This window comes from Sphaeramia orbicularis, chromosome 4 (assembly GCF_902148855.1).
Source record: "Sphaeramia orbicularis chromosome 4, fSphaOr1.1, whole genome shotgun sequence".
Taxonomy (NCBI): domain Eukaryota; kingdom Metazoa; phylum Chordata; class Actinopteri; order Kurtiformes; family Apogonidae; genus Sphaeramia; species Sphaeramia orbicularis.
In genome coordinates, this window is record NC_043960.1 from 33,863,994 (window position 1) to 33,889,131 (window position 25,138).

General features: G+C 40.4%; 1 protein-coding gene and 1 long non-coding RNA gene across 2 annotated transcripts; one reads left to right on the plus strand and one right to left on the minus strand.

Annotated features, from left to right (window-relative positions):
• Positions 1–261: 261 nt before the first annotated feature.
• Positions 262–3,755, minus strand: barhl2 (BarH-like homeobox 2). The gene is made up of 3 exons (XM_030133132.1): positions 2,757–3,755; positions 1,902–2,127; positions 262–932 (listed from the first exon to the last, which is right to left on the minus strand). Exons 1-3 carry the CDS (start codon positions 3,310–3,312, stop codon positions 620–622), a joined length of 1,095 nt encoding a protein of 364 aa, XP_029988992.1. The 5' UTR covers positions 3,313–3,755; the 3' UTR covers positions 262–619.
• Positions 3,756–3,969: 214 nt separating this feature from the next.
• On the plus strand, positions 3,970–8,719 carry LOC115418718 (uncharacterized). Its single transcript, XR_003935345.1, has 2 exons — positions 3,970–4,181; positions 4,766–8,719. It is a non-coding gene; the product is annotated as an uncharacterized LOC115418718 (long non-coding RNA).
• The last annotated feature ends 16,419 nt before the right edge of the window (positions 8,720–25,138 follow it).

A 25,138-nucleotide genomic window follows, 5' to 3' on the forward strand; every position in this document is an offset into this window, starting at 1 on the left:
CTGAAAAAAGGTTAAACGAGATCACACATATTTTTTAATAAAATGTGTCATAGTTTGGTCAAATCCACTGAATGTAATTTAATAGTGTAACATTTAAATGCTACACAGTCTATAAAATGCTTTTAATCCATAACTCGACATATAATCCCGTTAATATTTTTGTTATTTTGGCAGTTTTTTTGTTTTTAATTTCTTTCTTCTTGCATGAAAGTTTGCGTCAAAATGAATTTTCAAGTTTCAATAGAAGCATCTGCAATTGAATTAGTATCATTACTTCTTTATTCATTCCGTTCTTCTCCATCTAATAAACTTTATAAGTTTATTTGCTAATGTAAGTGTATTTGTACAAAAGACAAACAAACAAACAATCAGACATGAGTAGTCCTTGTGGTCCGTCTCGGCCCGGACAGAGAGTCTTTCCGTCTGACTTCAGGCTATTTGGGCCCGTATTAAATACCTCCTTTACTTCTGTAAAATGTCTTTAAATGTGGCGTTTTTCTGGGGGAAAAGTCCTGCGACGTGGTTCCGATGGAGTAACCAACATCATGTGTTGGACCAGGGTTCTGGCCACCGTCTTTAACTCGGGTTTATTTAGTTTTTGTTAGTTTTTTTCTTTCTTTTATCGCGGGTGCGGTGTGCCGGGCATGGGGTTAGATAGGGGGTTTAGTGCCGGTTGCCCCCCTGGCCCGAGGCCATGAATGAGCACCCTGGGGACCAGAGGTCTCTGGAGGCTGGGATGCGGCGTGGAAGGAGTCCGGTACATACTGCTGTACATGGCTGCGGCCGCCGCGGCTGCCGTCGTGCTGTCCACGGTGCCCAGCAGACTGGGGTGGTAGAAATAGGGCGACGGGAACATTCTCTGTAAGGCCGAGTAGTTTCCTGCTTCAGCCAGGAGCTCTAATCCGACCGCCGTTTGCCTCTTCCACTTCGTCCTGGAAATCAGATCAAAATACAACAGATGAATTATTTAGTCCGCTCTCTCTCCTGTTCCCCAAACGCCTCTTTAATTAGTATGCACAGGCCTAATTACTGCAGCCACCAATATAAGGCGGAGGTTTAATGGGGCAAAAAGGAACTATCAAGACCCTGTCTGAGGTCTACATGAGGATACAGTCCAACAGATCTGAGCCTGGTGTCCTCATACCTGCACACTAAACTAAACTAAACTAAACACAACAACACCCAGGCCTGGACACACTCTACTATTAAAAAAAAAAAAAAAAAAAGCCGGATCCACTTATTTATTTGGAGTAATTCAAAGTAAAGATAAAATACAAATCATCACGGATAACCTGTTTGCACAAACATGTGCACAAAAATGTCATCACATAATACAAAATATGACACATCCATACAATTAAATTAGTCTGAATAATTGCACACTAAAAGTTATTCAAAAGGAAAAGTCTTTACCAAAATATCAATATTACACAGTTTCCCCCAAAAAATCCAGCACATCATAAGTTATAAATTCAACATAATAAAATACTGAATTGTACGAACTCCAAACGCATATAAATAATTCTAAAACGATAACGAAAATCACCAGGTAATCCAATTGTAACCATCAGAATAAAGGTTTTTCTTTCATTCATGAAATTGGTTTATGAAAAAATGGCCTTTACAACATGTGAAGGAAAGAATTTTAAAAATGCAATAATAATGGGAATAATCAGAATATTAATTAAAATGTGATGCATATGCAGAAAGTAGAAATTAGAAGCTGCACAGGATGTTATTTACATACCGGTGGTGTCATTTAAATAATATTCTGTTGTTGTGGTTCATTTTAAAGCAGTGGATGTGTGTGTTACTATTATTGTGTTATTCTTTTTATTGTGTTGACGCTCCCTGCCTGTGTTTGTTGTGTCTGCTCCTGTACTGATGCTGCGTTCACGTACCGTCTGTTTTGGTACCAGGTCTTGACTTGCGTGTCCGTCAGGTTTAGAGCCGCCGCCAGGTCCATGCGGTCCTGCACGCTGAGGTATTTTTGTCGCTCAAAGCTCCTCTCCAGCTGGTTGAGCTGGTGGTCGGTAAAGGCTGTCCGTGCTTTGCGAGGTTTTTTCGAGCGCACCGGTGGACTGTCTCTGCTACTGGAGATTTCCCGGTCACCTTCTTCTTTAGTCCCTGAACAGAGAGAGAATTAGACTAAAAAACACCAGGCCCTGCAGACAACATGTCAGAATGACTACAAATAAATACTATCCTCATTTTATTTTATTTAATAAAACTAAACCAATAACAACCACCAGCTCAGCTTGTCCAAATACTTCTGCTCTACTTAAGACACGTGTGGCGCAAAAAAAAAAAAAAAAGACAAGTGCAATAAAACGTGTTTGTCACCTCGAGTTTTTCTATTCTTTTTTTTTTTGTTCTTTTCCTTCAAAAAACGAGAAATCAATATGTCAATCCATCTCTATTTGTAGCTGTTTTTCTGTGCACGGTGATCCCCCCTCTAGGAAGAACAATAATCTCTCTAATTGACCCACTAGGGAGGCCCACGCACGGGGAAAATCACCAGGCTTACATCTGTTTTCACACCTATTGTACTAATAAAGGAAACAAGACCTACAAGACATTATTATTATAATTATTATCATTATAATAATTATTATTATTATTGCTGTTGTTATTATTATTATTATTATTATTAGTGGTGTGTTTAATGGCTTGAATTAAAACGCACTGAACTCCCTTTATCTAAATAGTCTAAATGGCCTGAATAATAAAGTAAACACTACTTTTCGTGGGCTTACCGTTGCATTTCATTTCGCTTTGGATGTCATCCCTTTTGTCCAACTTGCCTCTGTTTTCATCTTGTTCCAACTTGGGCCTGAACCCGTCCGGAGCCATGGCACTTTCTGGTTTGGGGGTGTGATGGGGTGAGGATACACTGGTGCTGTAAGGTGCGCAGGCTGCCAGCGGTTTACTGTCGCCTAAAATGTCTTTGATTAAAAAGGAGGAGGTGGCAGTCCTCGGGGCGCAGCCGGCCCCGGCGAGCGGCTGCTGCTGCTGGGGCGACAGCGGTAAGCTCTGCGCCTGGCTGTGGCTGTGGTGGTGGTGATGCTGAAGGCTGTCCTGGACCAGATGCGCATCGGCGCCGTGCTCCATGGTGACCGAGATGGGGGATGAGGGGGCCGTTCCCACAGTGTCTATCTCCGAGCATGGTGACGGGGTTGCCTGGCTCCTGAAATCCGCTGTCCTGCTGTCGCCGAGCCGAAAATCTCCGTTCATTAGCACGGGGTTACCAGAGTTAGACGCGCTGGATAAAATAGTGTCTATCCCAAAACTCGACCCGCTGGATCCTTCCATATTAAGAAAGGAGTGATGAAGTCTTCATAACAACAGTGAGATGCTTCTTCTCATCCGATGCATATATCACAAGAAAGTCAGCAAAAAAAAAAGCAACAGGAAAATTAACTTTGATTTACCAGAAATTAAAAAAAAAAAAAAAAAAAAAAAAAAAAAAAAAGGGAAAGCAGTTGTAAAATAAACCCAAGAGAGAACAAAATCCACGTTTACAAGCGGCTCAGATTGCCTATATGGTCCAAGATGTTACATTCAGTGGAAATGCGGAAAAGCAAGTGTGGGTAGTCTGCGTAGTCCTCGTCCCTTTTAGTGTTTGGATATTGAACTTTGTGTTAAAAGTTGAGGCGTATAGAGAGATATACATAGGGCTGACTCCTCGACATCAGGCTCCCCCTTTTTGCTGCTAATCGCTCCAGTGTTGCTCTACAATGACTTCCTATACTGACGTCACGGCCCACGGCGAGGGGGAATTAATATTTTCTCCTTTATAATAAACACTCGACGCCTTTTCTGCGCGCGCCCCCCCTCCTCCACCTCCTCCTCCTTCCTCTGCTCCCATTGGCTAACAGCATGACCGGCTCCAGCTCTTCACCAATCAGGGAGTTGTTTCTTTATCTAGACAACTCAAGCCAACCATTGAATTGAATTTAATTCTAGTATGGCTCTTTAAAAAAAGAAAAGAAAAAAAAGAGGAAAAGAGCATGGGTTTTAAGGCCACGCAGAAACGCTTTTTTAACGAAATAGCAGCCATAAAAAGTGTTCTAAAAAAAAGTGAGGGAATTAAAAAAAAAAAAATAGAAAAAAAGAACCGTTTTAACTGTAAATAATTTGTTAACTGACAGGAGCGGATGTGCAGGAGTTCCAGCACAATGGTAGGCTAAACACAAACATTTACTTTCTATCCAGGTCGCTTTTACGCACAGTTTATTAACTTGCAGGATTGCGCATCAGTGCTTCTGTGTTAAACTTCTACACTTTAAAAAGGAGTTGTTGTTGTGTTTTTTGCAGCTAAAATAGAGGAAAATAATTTTAAGAAATAGTTAAAAAAAAAAAAAAAAAATCAGGTCCTTATCGTTTCCATGCGGTCGCGGTGACACCTGTCTTTATGGATATATTCTTCGAGCCGCAAGGTCGACATATTTAGGAACAGGGGAGGAGTGGTGGTGACTGTCATGACAGCGCATCTTGTTAATAACCGTGTCATCCTAATTAGTAAAGTAATTATGAGGTGCTAATGAGCGTTCAAAGGTAGTCGAAATTCAGCACTTTTTTCCCCCCGACGTGGGTTTTGAAGGATATCGGAGGAAAAAAATGTGCAGTGCGTTCCATCTGACAGAGTGTCGGAGGCTGCAGTGGAGTGCAGACTCAGAGGATGATGTGTGTTCATGGGAAATGCCACTTCTCATACATAGGTGAATGGATGCGCGTCTCCACTTCTGTTTTTTTTTCTTTCCAGGCGGACGTGTCATTGCTTTCACGTGGATTATAGCCTCTCCGCACTCTTTCCACCCTGACTTTTTAGGAGAATCTCCATCGAGCGAGATTAAGGTGATCATTTCTCTCTTTAAAAAAAAAAAAAAAAAATTATTATCATTATTATACTTTTTGCTGTTTTCTTTTCTCTACTGGCAGGTCCTGGTGATGGTTATTCTTGTAAAACCCATGAAGATTTTCTTCCGTCGTGAAATCCGGATTTGTAGGTTTGTTTATAATTTAATACATTTTATTTAATTTAACTAAATATTTTCTGAATTACAGTATATATTTTACTTGCATATTTCTTGAGTCTAAATTTGCTTGGTCTTTGCAAACGCACTGCAATAATTTTATTAGAAAACTATTTCAGTTTTGCTAAAATAACCACTTACATTTCTGCTAAATAAATGCTTGTTTTTATTGAAATTGGCCATATATGTAATTTTCTCCATTGGTGCACGCTTGCACCAGAACATAATTTTTTTTTTATTATTATTATTATAATAAATCAGATGCTGTGGGTTATTAGATGCATATTAGCAGCTTTATTTGAATTATTCATGTGCAGGATCTTTCACTGTGTAATGCTCTTTATTAAGCCTGATTTATAGTTTTATTAATGAAGATATTATGTTTATTCCAATTATAGTCTGTTAAATTAAAAATTGAATGGTAACTGATTTTTATTTATTTATTTGCAAAAAAAAAAAAAACACATAGAATTAGTGTTTTTTATTTGGTTGTGTTTAGAAGTTGGAGGAGTTGCATAGAAATGGAAGCGTTTCTTAGTCTGCAAGTGTCCATGGGTTGAGTTTGTGTGTTCCTGTCTGTGGATCTGTGTGGATGCAGGCACAGACTGAGCAGCAGGCGGCGACAGAGTGAGGCCACAGTCTGCAGGAGGGAAGTTCATGAGCAAACTGGGCCTGTGCTGCCCCTGAACGAGCTGCGTAAAACCAGACCCAAACACAAAAGCTGACATTAAATTCATTTGGGCTTAAAAGAGTCATCAGCCCCAAATGAAGAATATGGTCCAGAGATACAGGACTCTTTCTATAGTCTACATCCATGCATTAAATCCGGGCCTTTTCCAAGCCTTACTCCCTACAAATCGCTCCGATCGGATCAAAGTGATGCTTAAACATGTCAGTCAATGCGTCCAAAGGCGCACGGGGCTGTTCATCAACTGAAACAGGAACAATCAATCGCTTTATTAGGTTTAAGGCGCCGCAGGAGCAAATTGAATGCTACCAGTTAGGATATCGTCTTATTGGCCTCAGCTGATGGTCGATGATGGGACAGTGTAATAGTGGCTGGCACCATATTGATTCTTTGGCGGCTTTGCGTGTAAGCTGTCACTTCACCGCTGGCGACCTTTAGGTTGCACAGTTGCAGCGTTTACAAAGAGACACCCCGCATTTAGGCTGTCAATCACCGCAGGGAGGATGCTGGACCAGACACACAGGAGGTTTAGTTACAAAAAAAAAAAAAAAAAAAAAGAACAGAAAGAAAAAAAAATGTCATCAGTTAAAATTAACACTGAGTTGCAAAGTGCAAAGTGCAGATGTGTTTCTTTAGTTTCACTCATCCTACTAAAATAGATGAGAGGTCATTTCATGGGTTAGAAGTTATATGAAAAATGTTAAAGGCTGAGATTTTTTGCACCAGATAAAATGCATTAAAGTAACACCTTTCTCCACTAAAAAAAAAAATAAGGAAAGAAATAAAAATAGCATTTTTATATTTTCCACTTCTAAAAAAAAATCATGCACCTGTTACATTTATGCAACCAGTGACTAAAATGCAACTTAGTGTAAATAAAGTTGAGGTCAAGAATATTTCACATTAAAAAATATTATTGAGAAAATTTAAATTTGTTAAAGACTGCATGATTCTGAAACAAAATTCGTAATTAGTTGCAAATACTCACACAGGCTTGATTATAAACCTTTAAAAAATAGATCAATTAAATACTTTGTAAAAAAAAAAAATAATAATAATTCATGATGGTAAATTATAGTGAGTATTAGTTTGATAATGTTATGGAATGGATGCGTCCAGAGCTGTGGCATGTGCAGGGTGTGGTCTGAAGTCTGACTGACCGTCCCATCATCGTCCTTGACAGATGGTTGGGGAATTATATTGATTAAAAGCTGCAAAAGGACAAACTATCCAATGGTATGTATGATTTGGTTGTCAGATACTAATGAAAAATGTCAATAAAGACAGAAAAAAAGCGTTAAGGAAAATCAATGCGTGTTATAAATGTGAATAATCTAAATGTTTTTTGCTCATATCAAACTCCCATCATGCCTGCAGGATTCTGCTCACTCCCAATAACCAAATCCTTTACAATCCTAGAACAGTGTTACTGCAGAGCACCGTGTTGCAATGATGTTTTATTTCAAGTAAAGGAAAAAAAAAAAAAAAAAAAGTGTAAATGAAGCTCCCTGACTTCAAGACAATTTTAACACCTGGGCACATCGAGGTCTTATGTGTAAGTATCAAGCAAATATAACACAATTAGTGTTTTTTGTGCTGCTGACATTCCCCGGAGGTCACAGCAAGCCAAGAGAAAATGTATGGTTTACATGAGAATTGTGAAAACAGGAGCAGGAGCAGCTTCAGCCATCTTTTATGCTAATTGACAGCAAAGTTGGGACTGAACTGAAACATGTATATTACTCTGAAGCATCATCTCTCACAATGAGCAGCGCGTTCTTGATCTGTGGGAACTTTGTGGATGTTCTCTGGTCTCGGAACATGTGTTGGGAAAGAAATTTAATGCGAGCGTTCACGGTGTTTGGCAAATTTGAAGATTTTCAGCTCTAAAAACAGAAGCACATTTAGGAGTTAGATTGATATATTTATTTCCTGTAAAACTGTAAAAATGTTGGTCAAGCTTTTGGCTTAGAATACATCTAGGGTCTGTGAGCTGGGGTATACATATGTAGCGTGGATAGTGTGAAGAAATGCAGCTTTTATTTCTATTTTAATTACCTAAACTGTGACTGGTGCATGTAGTGGGAAAACGGTTTACATTTTCCTTGCAGATTTAGTGTGTGATTTTTCCTGTAATAAAAAGAATGTAGTGAAGATGTGAAGTTGTGGAGGCTGATAGAAAACAAATCAGTGAGAAGAGCTTTCATTTACTTGTAAATTTAATTCTTAATATTTCACTTTTAGTTAACTTCAGTAGTTTTTAATGCCTGTATAAACATAAAAATGCATCTGTTAAATATTTATTGTTGAGAAATTAAGAACTCAACCTATAAAGTTTTAATTACTTTCTTACGAATGAATAGACCTGTTAAATATTGATTTATCTTGACCATACTGTCCTATTTTAACATAAATGATGGACCGAGCACACATCGTTTACCATAGCATGTGAATGAGTTATTAATAAAACATGAGTATGATAGTCTGGTTTTGCAGGGTGATTGTTTTGAATTGTGAGTGTTTTTAGACTTTTACAACTATATTAAGGCTCAGAGGGAACATGCAGGACGACGTGCTTCTCCTCTGGCCAACGAACAGCATTTTTCATTTCAGCGTGATGGAAAAGGCTAAGATGATGTGATGGGAATCAAATTTTGAATGCAAAATTACATCCCAGGAGCTTTGGAATTAAAGGTTGCAACATGAGAGCGATCTGACATTTACAATGCTCCCTTTCAGAATGGACACACTGTATATTATCTCAACCTCTAAACGTCATTTTCTGCTCATGAGCCTGTGCTGTAATGAAACATGTGACATTCAAGTTCAATTTCAAGTGTAGGTTAGTATTATTCTATGGCGTGCAATTCAAAACATAATAAAAAAAAAAAAAGGGGGGGGGGGTACAACTTGAGTAAAACCTACTTTTATTTATCAAAGGTGAATGCACTGGGCTTGAATACTTCTGATTCTAATAAAATATTCTGAAAACCTGCGTTCTGTCTAAGTGTATTTCTTTAAATGAGTCAAACAAAGCTGCTGCCAGGCTGTTTGCCATGACAAATATTGAAGAAAAAGCAATGACACTTAGATTTTTTTTCTGCTCTTTTTTTTTTTTTTTTTTTTTTAAGTTTTCCTCCTTGTGATGGAGGTACATGATCAAAAAATGCTCAGGGATTGGAGAACACATTGATTTGAGTATGTTCCAAATGCAGACTGGCCCTGACAAGGTTGTTATAACAGTCGGAGAGGTCTATACAATCACTTAATTACCAAAGCTGTCAGTCAAAGAGGGTCGCTGCTGGCTCCATCCATGGCTGCGAGCGGCATTCCACTAGCAGCCTCCCTGAGTGATTGATCCATGCTGATGGCATCGCAGAAATAATTACAACTCGTCTCCTGATGTGTGATTCTATACCACATTCACGCTTCACGAAGGTAATCGGGGGGATCAGGAGGGGTCAGTGCCATTTCCTATTACCTGAAGACCAAGCAAAAGGGTAAAACAATGCAAACAGAGTCAGGCGAGGAGAAACGATAGAGAAGATGTGTGTGTTGGGGGGGGGGGGGGGGGGGGGGCTTGGACATTACGAATAGCCGAGGATCCTTGTGTGTACTTTGTCAAACTGTGCAGTGTGATTTTTTTTTTTTTTTTTTTTTTTAACCCCGTCCCCAGAGCCAGCATCAGTGCATACTGTAACAGATTGATAGTGTCCAACACAAGCTAATGCAAATTCCAAACAATCACAGGGTCATTAACTTGATTGGCATCACAATTGTCAAGCTGTTGGAGGCTAAACGGGGAGGAGCGGAGCTCATTCACGAAGAGCCTGTGTTCATGGGAGCTGACAAAACCCTCACAGCAACATTTGGTGTCTGAAATCAACACTAAATCTCACATCAGTGGTATAGACTGCTTTAAATTTTCACTGATGTACAAACACCTGCAGTGTATGTACTGGGAAGGAAAACTTTTTGGAGTTGACGCTCAATAACAGCCTGACAGAAGTGAAATACTGCACTTGCCATGAATTTCTCTTTCTGCTCTGGCAAAGTAGTCAAAAAATAAATCTGATGTTGTGTAGAAGTTTTGATGTAACTTGAAATTTCACACTTTTCCCCCTCATAATAATAGTCAAAATCACCATGTGTGTATGTGTGTTGTGTATTGTGTGTGTGTTGACAAAGTACAAATTACATTGTTGAGTTTAGTTTAGCATAGTAATTTGTGTTGTTTATTAATTTATGAATTATTATCTAAAGACTTTTTAGAATTGAGTTTAAGTAATTATTCCATTATCAGTTTCTCTACCTTCCACATATGTGTGTGTGTGTGTGTGTGTGTGTGTGTGTGTGTGTGTGTGTGTGTGTGTGTGTGGTATTGCAATTTGACACTTTTATGCTACAGACTGACCTGACAGACACAAAAATAATGAAGAATATCTTGTCATTTGGTGCTAAATTTCAATACTTCATCAACACCACCATAGCACACATGCTCTGCTTTAATTCATTTTATTCACCAATATTATATTACAAAAATCTTATGCCTATGTGGTAAATAGGTTCACTTGTTATGTTATGTCAGTGATTTGAGCATATAAAATGCTAAGGATCTGAAAATAAAACATAAGATTGTTTCTATAATGTCTATTTTTGTTTTTTGTCATTTTGTAAAAGTAGAAAATTTGTTAAATATGTATTTATTTATTTATTTATGACCCTATGTGTGTTCATGTTAAGTAATTTAATTCTAGCTCTGTTTGTAACTTCCATTGTTTATGGTGGGACAGATGTGAGTATGACTAACATACGCTGCAAATATCAGAGTAAAGTTCATGTACTGTACTACCTTCTTGGTGTTTAGTAAAGATCACTGTAAGATAAACTATAGTTTGTAAATCACCCACAACCCAAAATGACACCTGCAAGTCATTACCAATCAGGATGCATTTCCACTCTTTTTGTGATTATTTGGTGTAATACTCCTTTAGTAAAATGTCTGTCCACCTGATTGCACCTGATTTTCCCCTACAGATATTTATAATCGTAAGTATCAATGGTTCCCTGGCAACTGGAAGGCAAAATGAGCCCAAATCACAAGTTGAACGTGCCATACGGCTTCAGATGTACTTTATGGAGACATTGATATTAATGGTGAAAGCCTTAACTATCATTAATCTCCCTGGTCTTGACACAGAAGGAGGACTAGCAAAGACATAGTGCATTTGTGCCACGCATTACCCATCCTTCAATTCCTGACAGCACGCATTGCAGACAAGAAAAACACAAAAAAAAAACACAATGTAAATTGTGAATCAAATGAGTAAACAATGTATCTGCACCTGAAGGGACCATCCGGTTCTCCTCGTACTACTGTGAGCAAAGGGGAGAGCTGATGTCACTAATGAACCCTGCAAAATACAGCAGTGAATAATGAAACACAACACTGCATTTTGCAACAGAAAGAATAAAAGGTGAAATCATCAGCAAGCAAGGGAGGACAGAGTGAAAGAAAGCAAGCAATGATTAAATGATCAAAAGCTGGCAGAGCGAGTCTCTGTGTCACTGCAAGGCACACTCATCTACCCACAAGTGAAAGTTAGGTTTCAAGCACAGTGTAATTATAGCTGGGGATGTCAGTTTGACATTAATGCAGCCAGCAGAAATTCCCTAATTGGCCTCAGAGGAGAAAGTGAACCAGAAAATATATTAACATTTTAAAAAAGCATATTTTGCCTAATCCTTTCACTTTCCAACAATATTTGAAGACCAAAATGCCCCAGGCATGAGAATTTAAATGAGCAATTTTGTTTTTGAAGGAAACGGCCAATGAGACAGAAAATAGACTAAAGGGAAATCATTAGTGTATGAGAGATCCTGACAGGCTCGCCTTGCTGACTGGCTGGCCTGTCACTAGGAGTCTGTGTTCTTCAGCTCCACGCTATGAGCTAAGCTGATAACATGAAAAGACCCATAAACGTGCAGCCAGAAGTCAAAGCCTATTATCTAGAAATTCAAATGCGGGGGTAAGGATGAGAAAAAAAACTGGGAGGGGGGAGAGGGGAGGCGCAGCTCTCTCTGTCTCCTGTAGGGGAAAACTGGCCAGATCCAGAGATCTTGTAATAGGCCCTGTTATCCGACACAAACGTGTGGCAGCGGCACTGCCAGAAAATATTGCAACAAATCATAACATCACTCAAAAAGCGGAAGATAAAAGCTGAAAGAACATGGATGGCAACAAACTGCTTAAAGTTACAGAGAGATGCAATGTCACATGTGCCCAGGCTGATGTGATATGACCGTATCAGAGAAACACAGCTAAGTGCAGTCAGGAGACGTTAGCCCAGTCCCCCGGTGATGAAGCAGCTGAGGCAAGCATCGCCCCTGGCGTGGGACTGCAGGGCAAACTGCTCAGGCTGGAGAGCCTTGCCCTTTTGAAACAAAACAGAGAGGAATGGCCAGGGGAAGCAAGCCGGCCTCAGCAAAAGGGGGGCCAGGTTTATTTCCTCCAGCAACGAAGAGAAAAAGGAATGATTGAGAAGACAGAGGAAAGTGAGAACAACAACAGATCTCAGACCCTGCGTCTCTTTTTGTGCGACAACAAAGGGCATATGATATTCCAGCCTCCTTTACAGCCGGCTGGTCAGAGGTTTCTTCTGGCACCTCAGCATCCCCTCTTTATTCTATTCGCAATCATACATAAGGACTGCTTGCCAAGGTATAGGGATTTCATTTTTTTCTATTAGGCTGTTACCCTGAACACAGCAATTTAATCAGGCCCTTTGATAAACATTTGACACAAAGCAGTGGGCTTCTGTCTCTGCTGCCTACAGCCCAGGGCAAGAGATTGAGACTGACGAATTTTCATCCACAATTTTCTCTTTTTTAAGTCCACCTGTCAAATAGTATGCCAGTCAGAGTGACACAAAGATGGGGGAAATCAAAGCCTCTCTCATCTTAAAGGAATACAGACGTGCAAAGGGCTACAAGTTTGGGGGGGAATTAGAACAGCACACAGACAATGAATGAACACATGCATATCAAAAGTCAAATATTTCTGCATGTGTTGGAAATGAATGTAAACAGTGATGTAGCATGCATCATTAATCAGTGGTTGGCTTAAACTGGAACACAAAATGGAGTCATCTCCTTGAGCAAAATGTCAAAAACATCCCGAATCCCTCCCTGCGCTATCAGAGACACCTACTCTTCTATCAGCCCTGAATCCTCCCAGTTCTCAACAGTCATTTGCAACAAACATCTAACTAGAGGAAACTACAAACTACAAACCATTTGACCCTGAAGCACAGAGTATGGAGCAGCCCTTTCTCACCCAATGGAAGCGAGCTCAGGTCACCAGGGTCAACACCTTCTTTACTGAGCCTACAGCGGAATGGAAGCCTCAGACTTGGTGGAAAACATCTGGGGGGATCTAACATGGCCTGAGAGCTTTGTGGATCTGCAGCAGCGATCCCGAGAGACTGCGCAGGAAATGTGCAACAGCAACAACGCTACACAAGCAGCAAATCTAAATGCAAAAAGTGATTATCTATTCATTAACTCCCATAATTGAGGTGAACAGCGCTGGTTACTAGACTGTCATGGCGGCTGCTCTTATTTGGCCCTCTGGTACCAGCCTAAGCTGTAATACAGAGGAGCAAAACATAGCACATGCAGCATTCCAGAGGCATCAATGCTGAGAATAAATGATATGACCTCTGGCTATACTATGGCCTTCAAATCTAAATCCCTACCTGACCAGCAAGAATCATCCTCCTTTATTCATTCTTCCTGCATACCAAATACATTCTGCACTGAATCACATCTCCATGAATCTTTTGATTCCTTTCAATCAGTTTCAAGGACTGTAAACAATGGGGCCGCGAATATGATAGGGAAGGAAATCTACCTCAGCTCAATTAAGGAGCTGCCCTGCAGCCTCCCGTGGCCCTGAGAGAGAGACGGGCTATAATTAGAAGAGGGCAGTAAACTTGCAGACATTATTGATGATCCGCTCCTGACACCTCCCTCATGTTAGCATTAGCATTTTCCCTGAGCTGGGGCTCATGTCAGGAGAGAGAGAGAGGCTGGTCTCTGCGAGTCTGTGTCAGCAGGGGGGCTGCATATGAGCTGCACAGCGAGGCCACATTATGGCCGGAGAGGGGGAGAGAGAGGCAGAGAGGGAGAGAGAGAGAGACACCCGGGCTCTCCTTCAGGCCCCTCTAGGTGCTCGTCCACCTGATGGGAACACGGAGACTTGGCTGTTCTCCCCCTCATCAATACAGCAGGGCTCTTTGTCAGTAATTTGCAATAAGTGTCCACGCCACATCTTAAGGGACCTGGAAATCATTACTGGCTGAGGCCCTACTCTGCTACTAATTGGATGCGTTGGGCCTTATCAACTGAGGATTTTCTGAGACCTTTGACAGATACCAATTCGAAAATCATTGTTCAGTTGTCAATTTAAGAGACCGTTAAAAGAGCTTATTTTAATTTTAATTGGAACTTCCTCCTGCTTTCACAGTGAGCTGTGAGGATTAAAAATGAGCTCTGGGCATGTGTGTATGTATGTGTGCATGTTCATAGAGGGGAACTATATGCAGGTCAAATTGACGGGTAACAGCTCTGACCAGTGTGTGAATGACGCCATGCATACACATTTAGTTTACAAAAATATTAGAGCTTTCCAGGGACTTCATCATCAACATCAAATAAGTCGGAATCTGTGCTGCAAAGCTCCCAATTAAGCAAAAACCGCATCCACTTAAGATGTTTGTTGGGCGAGTGTTCTGGGACCATCATCGATCACCCCCAGTAAACTGACCGGCTGATAGTGCTGCCCTAACATATTTATGTGCTGCACTCTCTCAATGACCCTGAACTGAAACACACTCTTGGCTTTAATAAGGCCTGGGAAGGCTCAGCCCTCACTAGATATGCAGCTGTGCAAGAGGGGGAATGGCTGCGAATGCTGGCAGATGCGCAAAAAGCTAATATGCGTAAACGGGCGCCGGGCTCCGATGAGCCGCTGACGGTAACGCACCCACCCAGGAGCAGTGGGGACGAGGCTTGGCAATGAAAGGGAATTAGATTGTTTTGACACCACTGACAATTTAAGACGCTGTGGTGTCATGCTTTGAGTGAAGCCAAATATCACTTAAGGAAAGGAGTGGATTATGAAGTATTATATCACTTGTAAATATTGAGAAAAACTGAAAAAAACAGATTAGTATATGGGGGTGATGATTTTGATATTTCAATATCATGTTTATAAGATGACGCTTTTATCAGAAAATCTGCTGCCATTTCTCTACCACTCTAGTGAGAAAAAATACTATATAACCCAATGAGAAAGTGATTTTGTTTTCTTGATAGAAGTATTTGGACTGGAATTTGGACTAGAAGTGTGTGTTAACTTCAACAATGACCAGATGTATTTTGTGTTTCTTTGAACTGTCATTTTTTGTTTACATTTTTATCACATTCTAATAGGTCCAAAAATATGAAAAAAATGCAGGTTTTAGTCAAACAACAGAAGTAACAGAAGAAGCCAAATACTACTACTACTTATTACTTATACTAAATACTATATTAACCCAATTAAAAAGTGATTTTTTTTTTCTGGATATAAGCTTTTGGACTGAAATTTGGACTGGAAGTGTATGTTAACTTCACAAATGACCAGATTTATTTCGTTTTTCTTTGAGCTGTTTTTTTTTTTTTTCATTACATTTTTATCACATTTTTATCACACTATAGGTCCAAAAATTTGAAAAAAAATGCAGGTTTTAGTCAAACAACACTAACAACCTAATACATGTTACTGTTTTCTATGTTGATTGAATGAATTTGTCAATTACATCCAAAGTTTTATCATCTTGGGTTGTTAAATGGTTAACACAGCTGACTATTGGTACATGCTATCTTTAAATACTGATAACAATAGTACTGTCACTAATAAACTTTTGTTTCTTGGAGTATGTGTGCAGGCATTATCTGACTTTACTCAGTCAAATATCAGCCCACGATATAACTAATGCAAACAGAAGAGTGTAACACAAATGAAACCAAAGTTCTATAAAAGCATCTAATGCTCGACAATAAAAAAAAAGAAAAAAACAGCAAATGGTGTTTTCTTTTTTCTCTATTTAAGTAAATAGAGCTGTCATCTGATAATAAACCTGGCATTAATGTTAATTCTACCATCCAGTACTTGCAGTATTAGAGGCTTAAAGCAGAAGAGCAATACTGTTCAGAGGGTAATAAGTGTCTAATTAAGGACTAGACAGGAGGGAAATTGCCAAGGTATAAAAGAGCTTTTTTTTCCTCTCCTGGTCTTTCACAACCATGTCTCTGGGAGCCAGCGTTGTGTTTGCCGGCTGTTTTACTCGCTGTCAGAAAGGATTTGAGGCGAGGAGCCATCTAAGCATGCGTACGAGGGGATTCATTTGACCTCATTATACATCAATAAAGAAGGAAGCCGGTTTACTAAATATCACCATGCTGCCCGCACTTCATGTCAGATCATGCAGGAGTGTGCTAAAAAGATGATTCCAGAAACGTCTGGTGAGCAGAGAGGGAAGAGGAGGGAGAGAGGAAGAGAGGGGGGAGGAAAAGGGTGGTGGGAGTGGTGGTGGGGAGGGGGGGTTGAACCCTGACTAGCCAGGAGGGATTCTGACAAGCACAGGAAAAAAGCAGATACGCAAAGCCCTGTTTAAGAGCAGAGCAACTGAAGAAAAAGATTTATGCTTTTAATTAATGGCAATTAAACCATGCCTGTTGGGCTGGCCTATGGCAATTGTTCTCAGTAAAAAGGAGGCCGAGCTGGTGACAAGCATTTGAATCCACTAAGTTCTACCAGGGGAGCTGACACTGCAGGCATCAAACCTAAACTAAATCAATAAAAGAATTAAACTTTTATAAATTGCATTTTGACAAGTATCAGATAGCGCTAAGCTTTGATATTACGAATTCCTCCGAGGTGATGCAAACAAGGAGAGGCACACTTAGAGATCCAAACAATCAAAGGGTCTCGTTAGCATGTGCTGTCAGATGCAGCAGTGCTATTAATTACTACAAATTAATGTGACTCTCTCCACCTCTGCTGATTGGAATGATAATCAAGCTCGGCTCTGCACAGGGAACATATGCAACCCTGCCAAAAATAATAAGGACACAAACTAACACGCGCTCCTCTATGGTTGTGTTTACAAGCCCAAAATGCTTGTTGCTTATTTTATCCTGCAGCCACATACACACATACATATGCAGAGCTGCGCTGCTTTGCTAATTTGAAATGTATAAATGTACATGATGCGTTGCTTCTATTGATTTTTCATTGAACCCCTGCATCAGACATTAAGGCTGCAGATCGCACTCCTCCAACGCACGCCTGCACACATTTGTAAGATAAGAAAGTCGCAGTTAAACTGAGCAATATGTGTTCAGACAAAAGTAGGCGTGACACTGTCTGGAAGGGGGAGCGAGAAGAAAAAAAAGGAGGGGAAAAAGAGGAAGTGTTCAGAGCTGGCATGACAGCTCAAACGTCCTGTCACTTAAATCACTGTTCATATCTGCACATCCCGAATCGAGAAACCCATCCAGCATTGCAGTGACATCATGTTGCCGAGCGCCAACAGGCTTTCTAAATGAGACTGAAAGCAGTAATTACCGTACGCCCCCGCGCTAAATTGTTTACCATGAGACTGATCCAGCGTGCTACTGCTGCTTACTCACCCAATTTTTCATCTGTAATATTAAGATCTTTCATGGCATTCAACTAATACTCATAGTGGGGCATGTTGGAGCTCACACCAGTCTAATTTGCTCAGCAGTTATGTATTATTCATCATTATTCAATGCATTTTCAGAGTGCTTTGCAAATTCTATCAGTATACTTAAGTTTACACACATAATACAAAATGTAAGATTTTATGTTTCCCTACAAGACACAATCGCTTTAAGGGAAATACATTTTACAGAAGCTGGCAATGTAAATTTAATGGCACAGATAAATGGATACTCTTCTTTGTGAACATTAATATGTGGAAATTATTTTAATAAGTGTAGACAGTGGATGCCCAGTGTAGTGCAGGAGTGAGGCAGGGTAATGAACGGCACAAATATCTCCATTCTTTATTGGCAGGTGAATGTCGTCAGTGTCACAGAGCACCAGCTGGCCTGCATGTGCTTGTCCTTGTTGACGATACTTTTAAGTGTAGCCTACATGATCTCATTCCCTTGATAAATTTGTCCCAGAGTCCACCTGGCTTTGTGCAACCCCTGACCCCAGTAGAACTGCTCACACCCCCCCGAGGACCCTAATACTGACCTAATGGGAGCCTGGAGTGTATCATTAGCTACTGTTTGTGTGTTTGTATGGCTCTGTGGCACGGGGAAAACTGCAGCAATTTGAGTGGGTAAAAGGAGCCTGTCAGGATCCCAGCGACTGAGGAGATAACCTCTCCTCTCACCATCTCTAACTGAGGAACTTAGCAAGGATGGAGGCTACACTTTCAGACTAATTTCTATGCAGTGCTCACTCTCTGATCTCCAAGTTAAAAGACAACGTCGACACTCTTAAGAGCAACTCTTTTGTGCATAATATGCCTAAAATTCAGGTCATCTGTTGTATTTTTAATCTAGACTTTGACAAAGTGTTCCACCTTTATGAAGAAATATGTAAAACAAAGGCATACGGACATGACATCCATGCTCTATCATCACCTATTCCTATTGTCACCGAAACGTTTTAAAAATAATGAAATGTGCTGCAATGCAAATGAATGTTGCAATATTAAATAAGGACCCTATAGAGATAATTTACAGAAATGCAGAGCCGAATGCGATAAAGAAGCATTAATGTATTGCATTATGTGTCTCTGATTTTAATTCTTAGCATTTATATGCAGTTAGACCTCATTATGATAATTTGATATTTTGACTGAATGGCTAGAGGCAGGATTATAACAGAAGTCTGTTTTAGAATGTTAATGTCTGCCTTTGAAACTAATGCATGTATTTATTGATTTTTTACTCCTAAATCTATCCTTCTTAAGTTGTCATGGTTTAGTTGGAGGAGGAGAAGGGGGGGCTTTTTTTTTTTTTCTTTTTTAACAAAGTGGTCAGGGCCCGAACTAGGGAATGCATAATCATTAACATTGAATCCCTCTCAATCGTGTGTTACGCTCCATCTTTTTTTTTTGCCTACACCTTCAATGTCACATTTCACAGATGCAGTATTAGCTACGAGACAAACGCAAAGGCAGGAAAGGGTGGAGAAAAACCTGGTGGAGGAGAATCTGAGAGACAGATTAATGCCTTGCTGGTACTTCAGTGTATCAGGACAAGGATTACTGCAGTAACAGCTGCGCCCATGAGTCCCCTGACTGAGAAGAATTACAAGTATTATCACCTACATCATTAAAGTAGGGTTCATAGATGTGGAATGGCTTCAATCAATTCATCCCCAGATAACACCGAGCCAGCTGGACCCCCTGCGTGAGAACTTGACTTAATTGGCCAATAAGTGGTGGGGAAGGGTGCATGCTATTTGATCAAATTACGGGGGCCCTGGCGAAGGGATTAGAATTTTCGGATGAGTGCAGGGGGAGGCGGGCGGCACGGTGCAGGAAAGACTGCGGGTCACGGCTACCGTTAGCATGGGCCCAAATAAGCCTGTCCGTGGCTAAGTGTGAGGCCAGTGAAAAATGGTGGCCCACTTGGCACTAGGGAAGGGAGGAAGAAAGCAGTATCCAGGTCAGCCTTTTGCTTGGGGAAATATACTCATTCATCATCCCCCCTTGGCCTCATTTCTGGCTGGTGATACTTGTAAACTAATAAGTTCCTTGTGCTATTTAGTTAGGATCATTATGCTACAAATTCAGTAAGTTTTACTTTATTCATCCAGTGTGAGGAAAGAGAGGAAGGTGTTTTCAGCACCAAAAAAACCCCAACAATCATATTCTAAAAAATTAGCAACAAAAATAACAAGGAATGCAAGTTTAAATGCTTGGATGTTATCTTCACATACAACAGAGTAGCTTACGCTGTGCTGAACTGCTATTTCAGCTGATTATTCAAATGTTTAATTAGCATTCAGATGTATGGTTGGGCTCTCGTGGCTATAATGCATACACAACTAAATCTGTTCCAGCAACCGTAAAACTGGCCAAAAAGTAGGGAGAGAACAGGAATTTAAATTAGTTAAAATGCCAACGTTTCACTGAAATTACCTCTTTGCAATATTCATGGGTGAAATGGCTTGGCTGAAAGGCATTTTCATTATCATTATTCCTAAGTAGAGTACAATTTAGTCATCAGTGGCCGACTAGGCTGCAGTCTTTCAGAGGTGGGAAGGAATTCACCTCTACAGGACATGGGGGTAAAGAGACTCTAATTAGTACTGGGGCCCTGAAAGGCAATAGAATATCTAAAATGAGTTTTGACTGGACTCTGTTTACAAAATGGGGATTCATGATGCAATTTCAGCGAGTGTTTTGTGTGTTTGTCCACGAATATGTGTATGTGAGGAAGAGAAGCAAAAGAGAGAGAGAGCGAGTGTGTGTCTCTGCAGCCATTTCTCAAGATAATTCCTTGCTGGAGAGCATGTTTGTCATCGCTGTTAAAGCGTGGTGCACATTAATTCTAGTTTTGCCGTAGTGTAATTCTGGCAAAATGAGCGGCCCTCCAGGGGGCCCTGCATGTAGACTAACTACTGGACAGAATTAGACTCTACAGTCCCTGCTATTCATAATGTCATTAATATAAAGGCAATTAAATGAGTTTTTAACCTCCAACCTCTTATCGTTATTAATGAACAGCGGATGGAACAAAACCCACCCGAGATGAAGCTGGTAATTATCTTTGCATCAGGCCTTTGAAACAGGTTTGAAAATTAAAGCTTAGCCAATGAATTGTTGGGGTTTGTTTCCAGGCAAACCCAGAGGGAGATGATGTGGTTTAATTTAATCACATGATGTCATACCAGGAGGGTTAATTAGATGGGTTTTTACTGTCGCTGGGCTCTGTGGCCGACGCAATGGCATACTCAAACACACACAGCTTCTCCCCTGCTATCAAACTGTCAAACTGGTCATTAGTATCTCATACTCTTCGACTATAAAGACCACTTGTGAAAAGGAAAAAAAAGACTCAGTATAATCAAGATAATTAAAAAAAAAAAGGATAGAAGGAGTGCCTGAAGGTCATGTATTTCAATATGCCCATTATGGCCTTTTATAATACTAATTATGTAAGTGATTGCAATGCTGAGCTGGTGTTATCAAGTTCCTAACATGCTGACATTATGAAGCACCGCGGGTCAATTTCATAGAGTGAGAAGGAAAAAGAATTGTTGCTCCTCCGCAGCGGTGATTCATTCTGAGGGAGAGAAACTGCAGCAGGAACGGGGGAGTCACAAAACTCGTTTGACCAGGAGCAGAGAGCGAGAAAGCGGCGGAGAGGAGGGCAGGTTTTTCTTCTCTAACCTCGCTGTTCCCCAGACGGTGTGGGCGAAGGTCAGGGGTCATTGTCACTGTGTACCCAGTTCTGCAAACAGCTCATTAGTGAGTCGGCAGTCTCACCGCAGACAGCACCCTTGGGACCGGGGTCGCGTGGGTACCTGCTCCACGCCCCGTTTGTTTAGAGGTCTCTTTAGGGACCGCTTCATGCTTTTCTCTCTCTGCTTCATGTTTAATTAATAATTAACTTGTGTCAACCGCTTGTTTACCCACATGGGGTAACAAAAAGAGATGGAAATGCTGCAATGCCAGGGCAAAGACAATTCCTTCATTGATTAGCTGAGCTCATGTGGTATTGTAATAATTGTCAACTGGTTACATGTTTATTTGAATAATCAAGTATAATTCCTTAAATAAGCTATTTTGTGTTTATTTCCATAGTGAATAATGAAGAAGGAATCGTCAAGAAAATCAAGGATGCACATGTTTAAACTTGTTAAAAATATGACATATGCCCAGTGGGCAATTCATGTGGAGGTGAACCTCTGCTTAATCTCACAATTTCCAGTCTCACATTGCCTGCATGGCTTTTAAATTGGAAAAAATAAGAAGTGTGATATTTCACAAGTCCTTGGACTGCTAACTAAGCTGTCAAATGGGGAAACTGCGCTCCATCTCACTGACAACAATCTGCAAATGAGCTACAAGTAATTTACCGTGATTATACTGGCAAATCAGTCAAGTTGTTTTTTCAAACAGCCCAAATCTGACAGAGGACACAAAGGCTACCCATCAAAGTCTTCACCTCAACTCATTTGGCTAATGCATTTGTTTGAAATCTGTGTGTTATGCGGCAATCTTGACAATTACGAGTGAAATGAAGACTGACAGGGGTCACAGCCTGACGTCTTTATTACAGTCGTCTCTGATCACAAAAGGCGAGGCTGTGGAGGGAGCATGGAGGCTCGCATGGAGCCCTGACAGTGTATAAATCTGTCTGTCTGGAGGTCAACAGAAGTGAAGAGGTTCCCCGACCCCCTGACCTACAGGTCCATCTTGACAACTCTATCTATAGCCTGTGCCCATGACAAAGGCAGCGCTGACAGATAGACAGAGAAAATAAAAGACCAAGCTGCACTTCTGATGACCTTATAGAGATCTTTTTCTATGAGGACAACAGTTGTTAAACGTTAACGCTACAGTTGATTTAATATGTATAACTTCATAATTTATTACTTACAAATGAATCATTCAAATGTGCAACATATTTACCAAATTCGTTTTTCAGACATGTTCCACATATTAAAATGCTGTAACACAACTAGATGCATTTATGAAATGAAGTGTATGTAAATACTACTTTGAATAATCCCACTGATGCTAAAGGTCAGAAAGAAAAGCAGTACTATATTTACTACATCACAGAACATATCCACATTAATGTGCAGTAAATTGCAAATAAAGCACTAAAACAAAAGGTATTAGCAGGGTATTAGTAAGTTAGTATTAGTTAATTAGGAAAAGCTAAATCTAGTTGAGGATGTAGTAACTAGTGGTAATTTCTTTTGAATCTGATACAATCTACATGCATTTGTTAAGAACGAAACTGCTGATCACTGATGTTCTGCTAATTCTTAGAAAATCTAGTAAATATCCATTGATATGTTGCAGATGACAGTATTCGTAAAACCAGTTGGCTAGCTTGCTCAAATAGTTACCTAAATGCAATGTATGTGTTGTATAAGATAAAAGGAACAGAAATGCTAACAAGTGTAGGCTAACGTAAATAATACAATAGAAAAGTAATATATGAACAAACAGCTGAAATTGAAGGTAAATGCTAACAGCATTGTATTTGTATTTGTATGAAAAATATTATAACAAAACACTTTTACATAATCCTTAGGTTTAAAAATATTTAGGTACTAATCCATAGGAGCAGAAATTATTGGGCATTTGAGCTCTTAAGTGAAAGTAATTACATTTTAGAAACTGCAACAAAATGTTTCCTTTGACACTTATTACTTAACAGCTTGGTATATGAATGTAAACCATAACATTCTGAATGCAACTTAAAATCTACAAATCTAAAACTGGAGGGGATGAATACATCCACTATTAACTAACATGAATGATAGGGTGGCTAATTTAGCATCCAAATGTAGATCACAATACTTTAAGGAAAATATGTTAAAGAAAAAGGAACAAAGATACGCTTAGTATTCATTAAAGCGCAGTTAAGGAAAAAAAAAAAGAAAAATTACACAAATAAAAGAATTATTTAGCACAGTATAAATGTGATAAATGATAGACAATAACACTGCTCAATTTTGCCAGTCTATTACAATTCACATGACAATTAGTTAGGCAATTAGGTATCGTGTAAGGTACAAAAAAACAGAAACACATCAACCACTTCACTACAGCCCCCTGATACTCTATGGACTCACAGGTTAGGAGTAAGCATTCACAGTGTTGGAGGTCAGTCCATGGTCCACTGGACAGCATCCCTCTCATGGACAGGCATATTAGAGAAATTGTTGATTAATTACAATGGCACTAAAAGTAGAAAGTGTCCTCTGATGTGTCTGTGTATTATTGTGCCAGCACATGCTTCTAGCTCCGGCCCCTGTGGCTCTGATGGCTTTAATTGACTGTCTTGCTGTGATTAATGGTCACATGTTAAACATGTACATTGTGGACATTCTTACACAGATGTGGAAGGCAATTTGAGGCGAGGGGCCATCTCTGGAGAAGCACTTATCTCTGACTGTGAGCTCAGCATTTGGGATGGAATAAGGAGCGAGGAGCACTGCTCTGGTCTGCAGGCCCCAGAGCCGACCTACGCTGCATTTCAGTGACATTGAGGATATTTAAAGAAATGGCCTCCCCCCACTGGGCCTTAGACAATGGGCTCTGGTTGCAAAGAAATTCATGAGTGAGGCATGATAAAAGGTTGTAAAACAGAGATAGACTCGTGCCTTTTTTTATCTTGAAAAAAGACACAACACACAAAGAAAAGGTGTCCGGAAAAAGTAACATTATTTTAATACTGATTCTAAGCTATATTTCATGTCCATTAAAATCCTTAAACACAGTGAGGTAATATCACAGTCCTGTAATCCCACTCCAGGCCTCCTTTTGGTCGCTGCTGCAGATTACTAAGCTTGCCACTGATCTAGGCTTTAAGGAACTAACAGATTCACCACAGTGACAGTGTTTACACAGTGGGGTCCACATGGCAGAGCTCTGTATGGAAGCACAGGCCAGCATCAATCACCCCAGCACCAGGCAGCCACCAGCCATCAGGACCAACCACTGTTCAGACTGATTATCAGGGTAGCTTTTACATCATTAGCCCAACCCCCCCTGCCCCTTTACCCCACCTCCTGATGACCAACAAGGCTTGGCAGGCCACTGCTGAAATGTCTTGGCCAACATAACCATGGATTCACCATAACCAGAAGCCACATATACATCGAACAATTTGACCCGGTTAGCTGAGAGGAATCTGAGGCAATGTGTAAAAAGGAAAAAATACGACTAAAGACAAAGCCTACAATGAGGGAGGTCAGTATTGGAGCATGTGATTGAGCTAATTGAAATCAACATCCATGATTGGACACACAGGCGAGGGCACTTGGCATTGCGGCTCATGCCAACATCAGTCACTGTTCAACGGCGGCCTGCCGGCGGTGAGGACAGCCTGCTGAGGAGTGGCAGGGGTCGCATGCCTGTCATGAGTTTACAGAGCGACACATCACAGAGGAGCCGCTGTAACATCACTGCTGCCTGCATCAGTGCTCCTTCACAAGGACATTGAAGATGTAGATCCGAGGGAGCTCCGAGCCTTCACCCTGAGCCGGGACCGGACCGGGTCTGCAGCGCTCTCACCTCCCAGCAGGCTGCCCACAGGCCGTTGTTAATGGTGGCTGTTCCACAGAGCCATG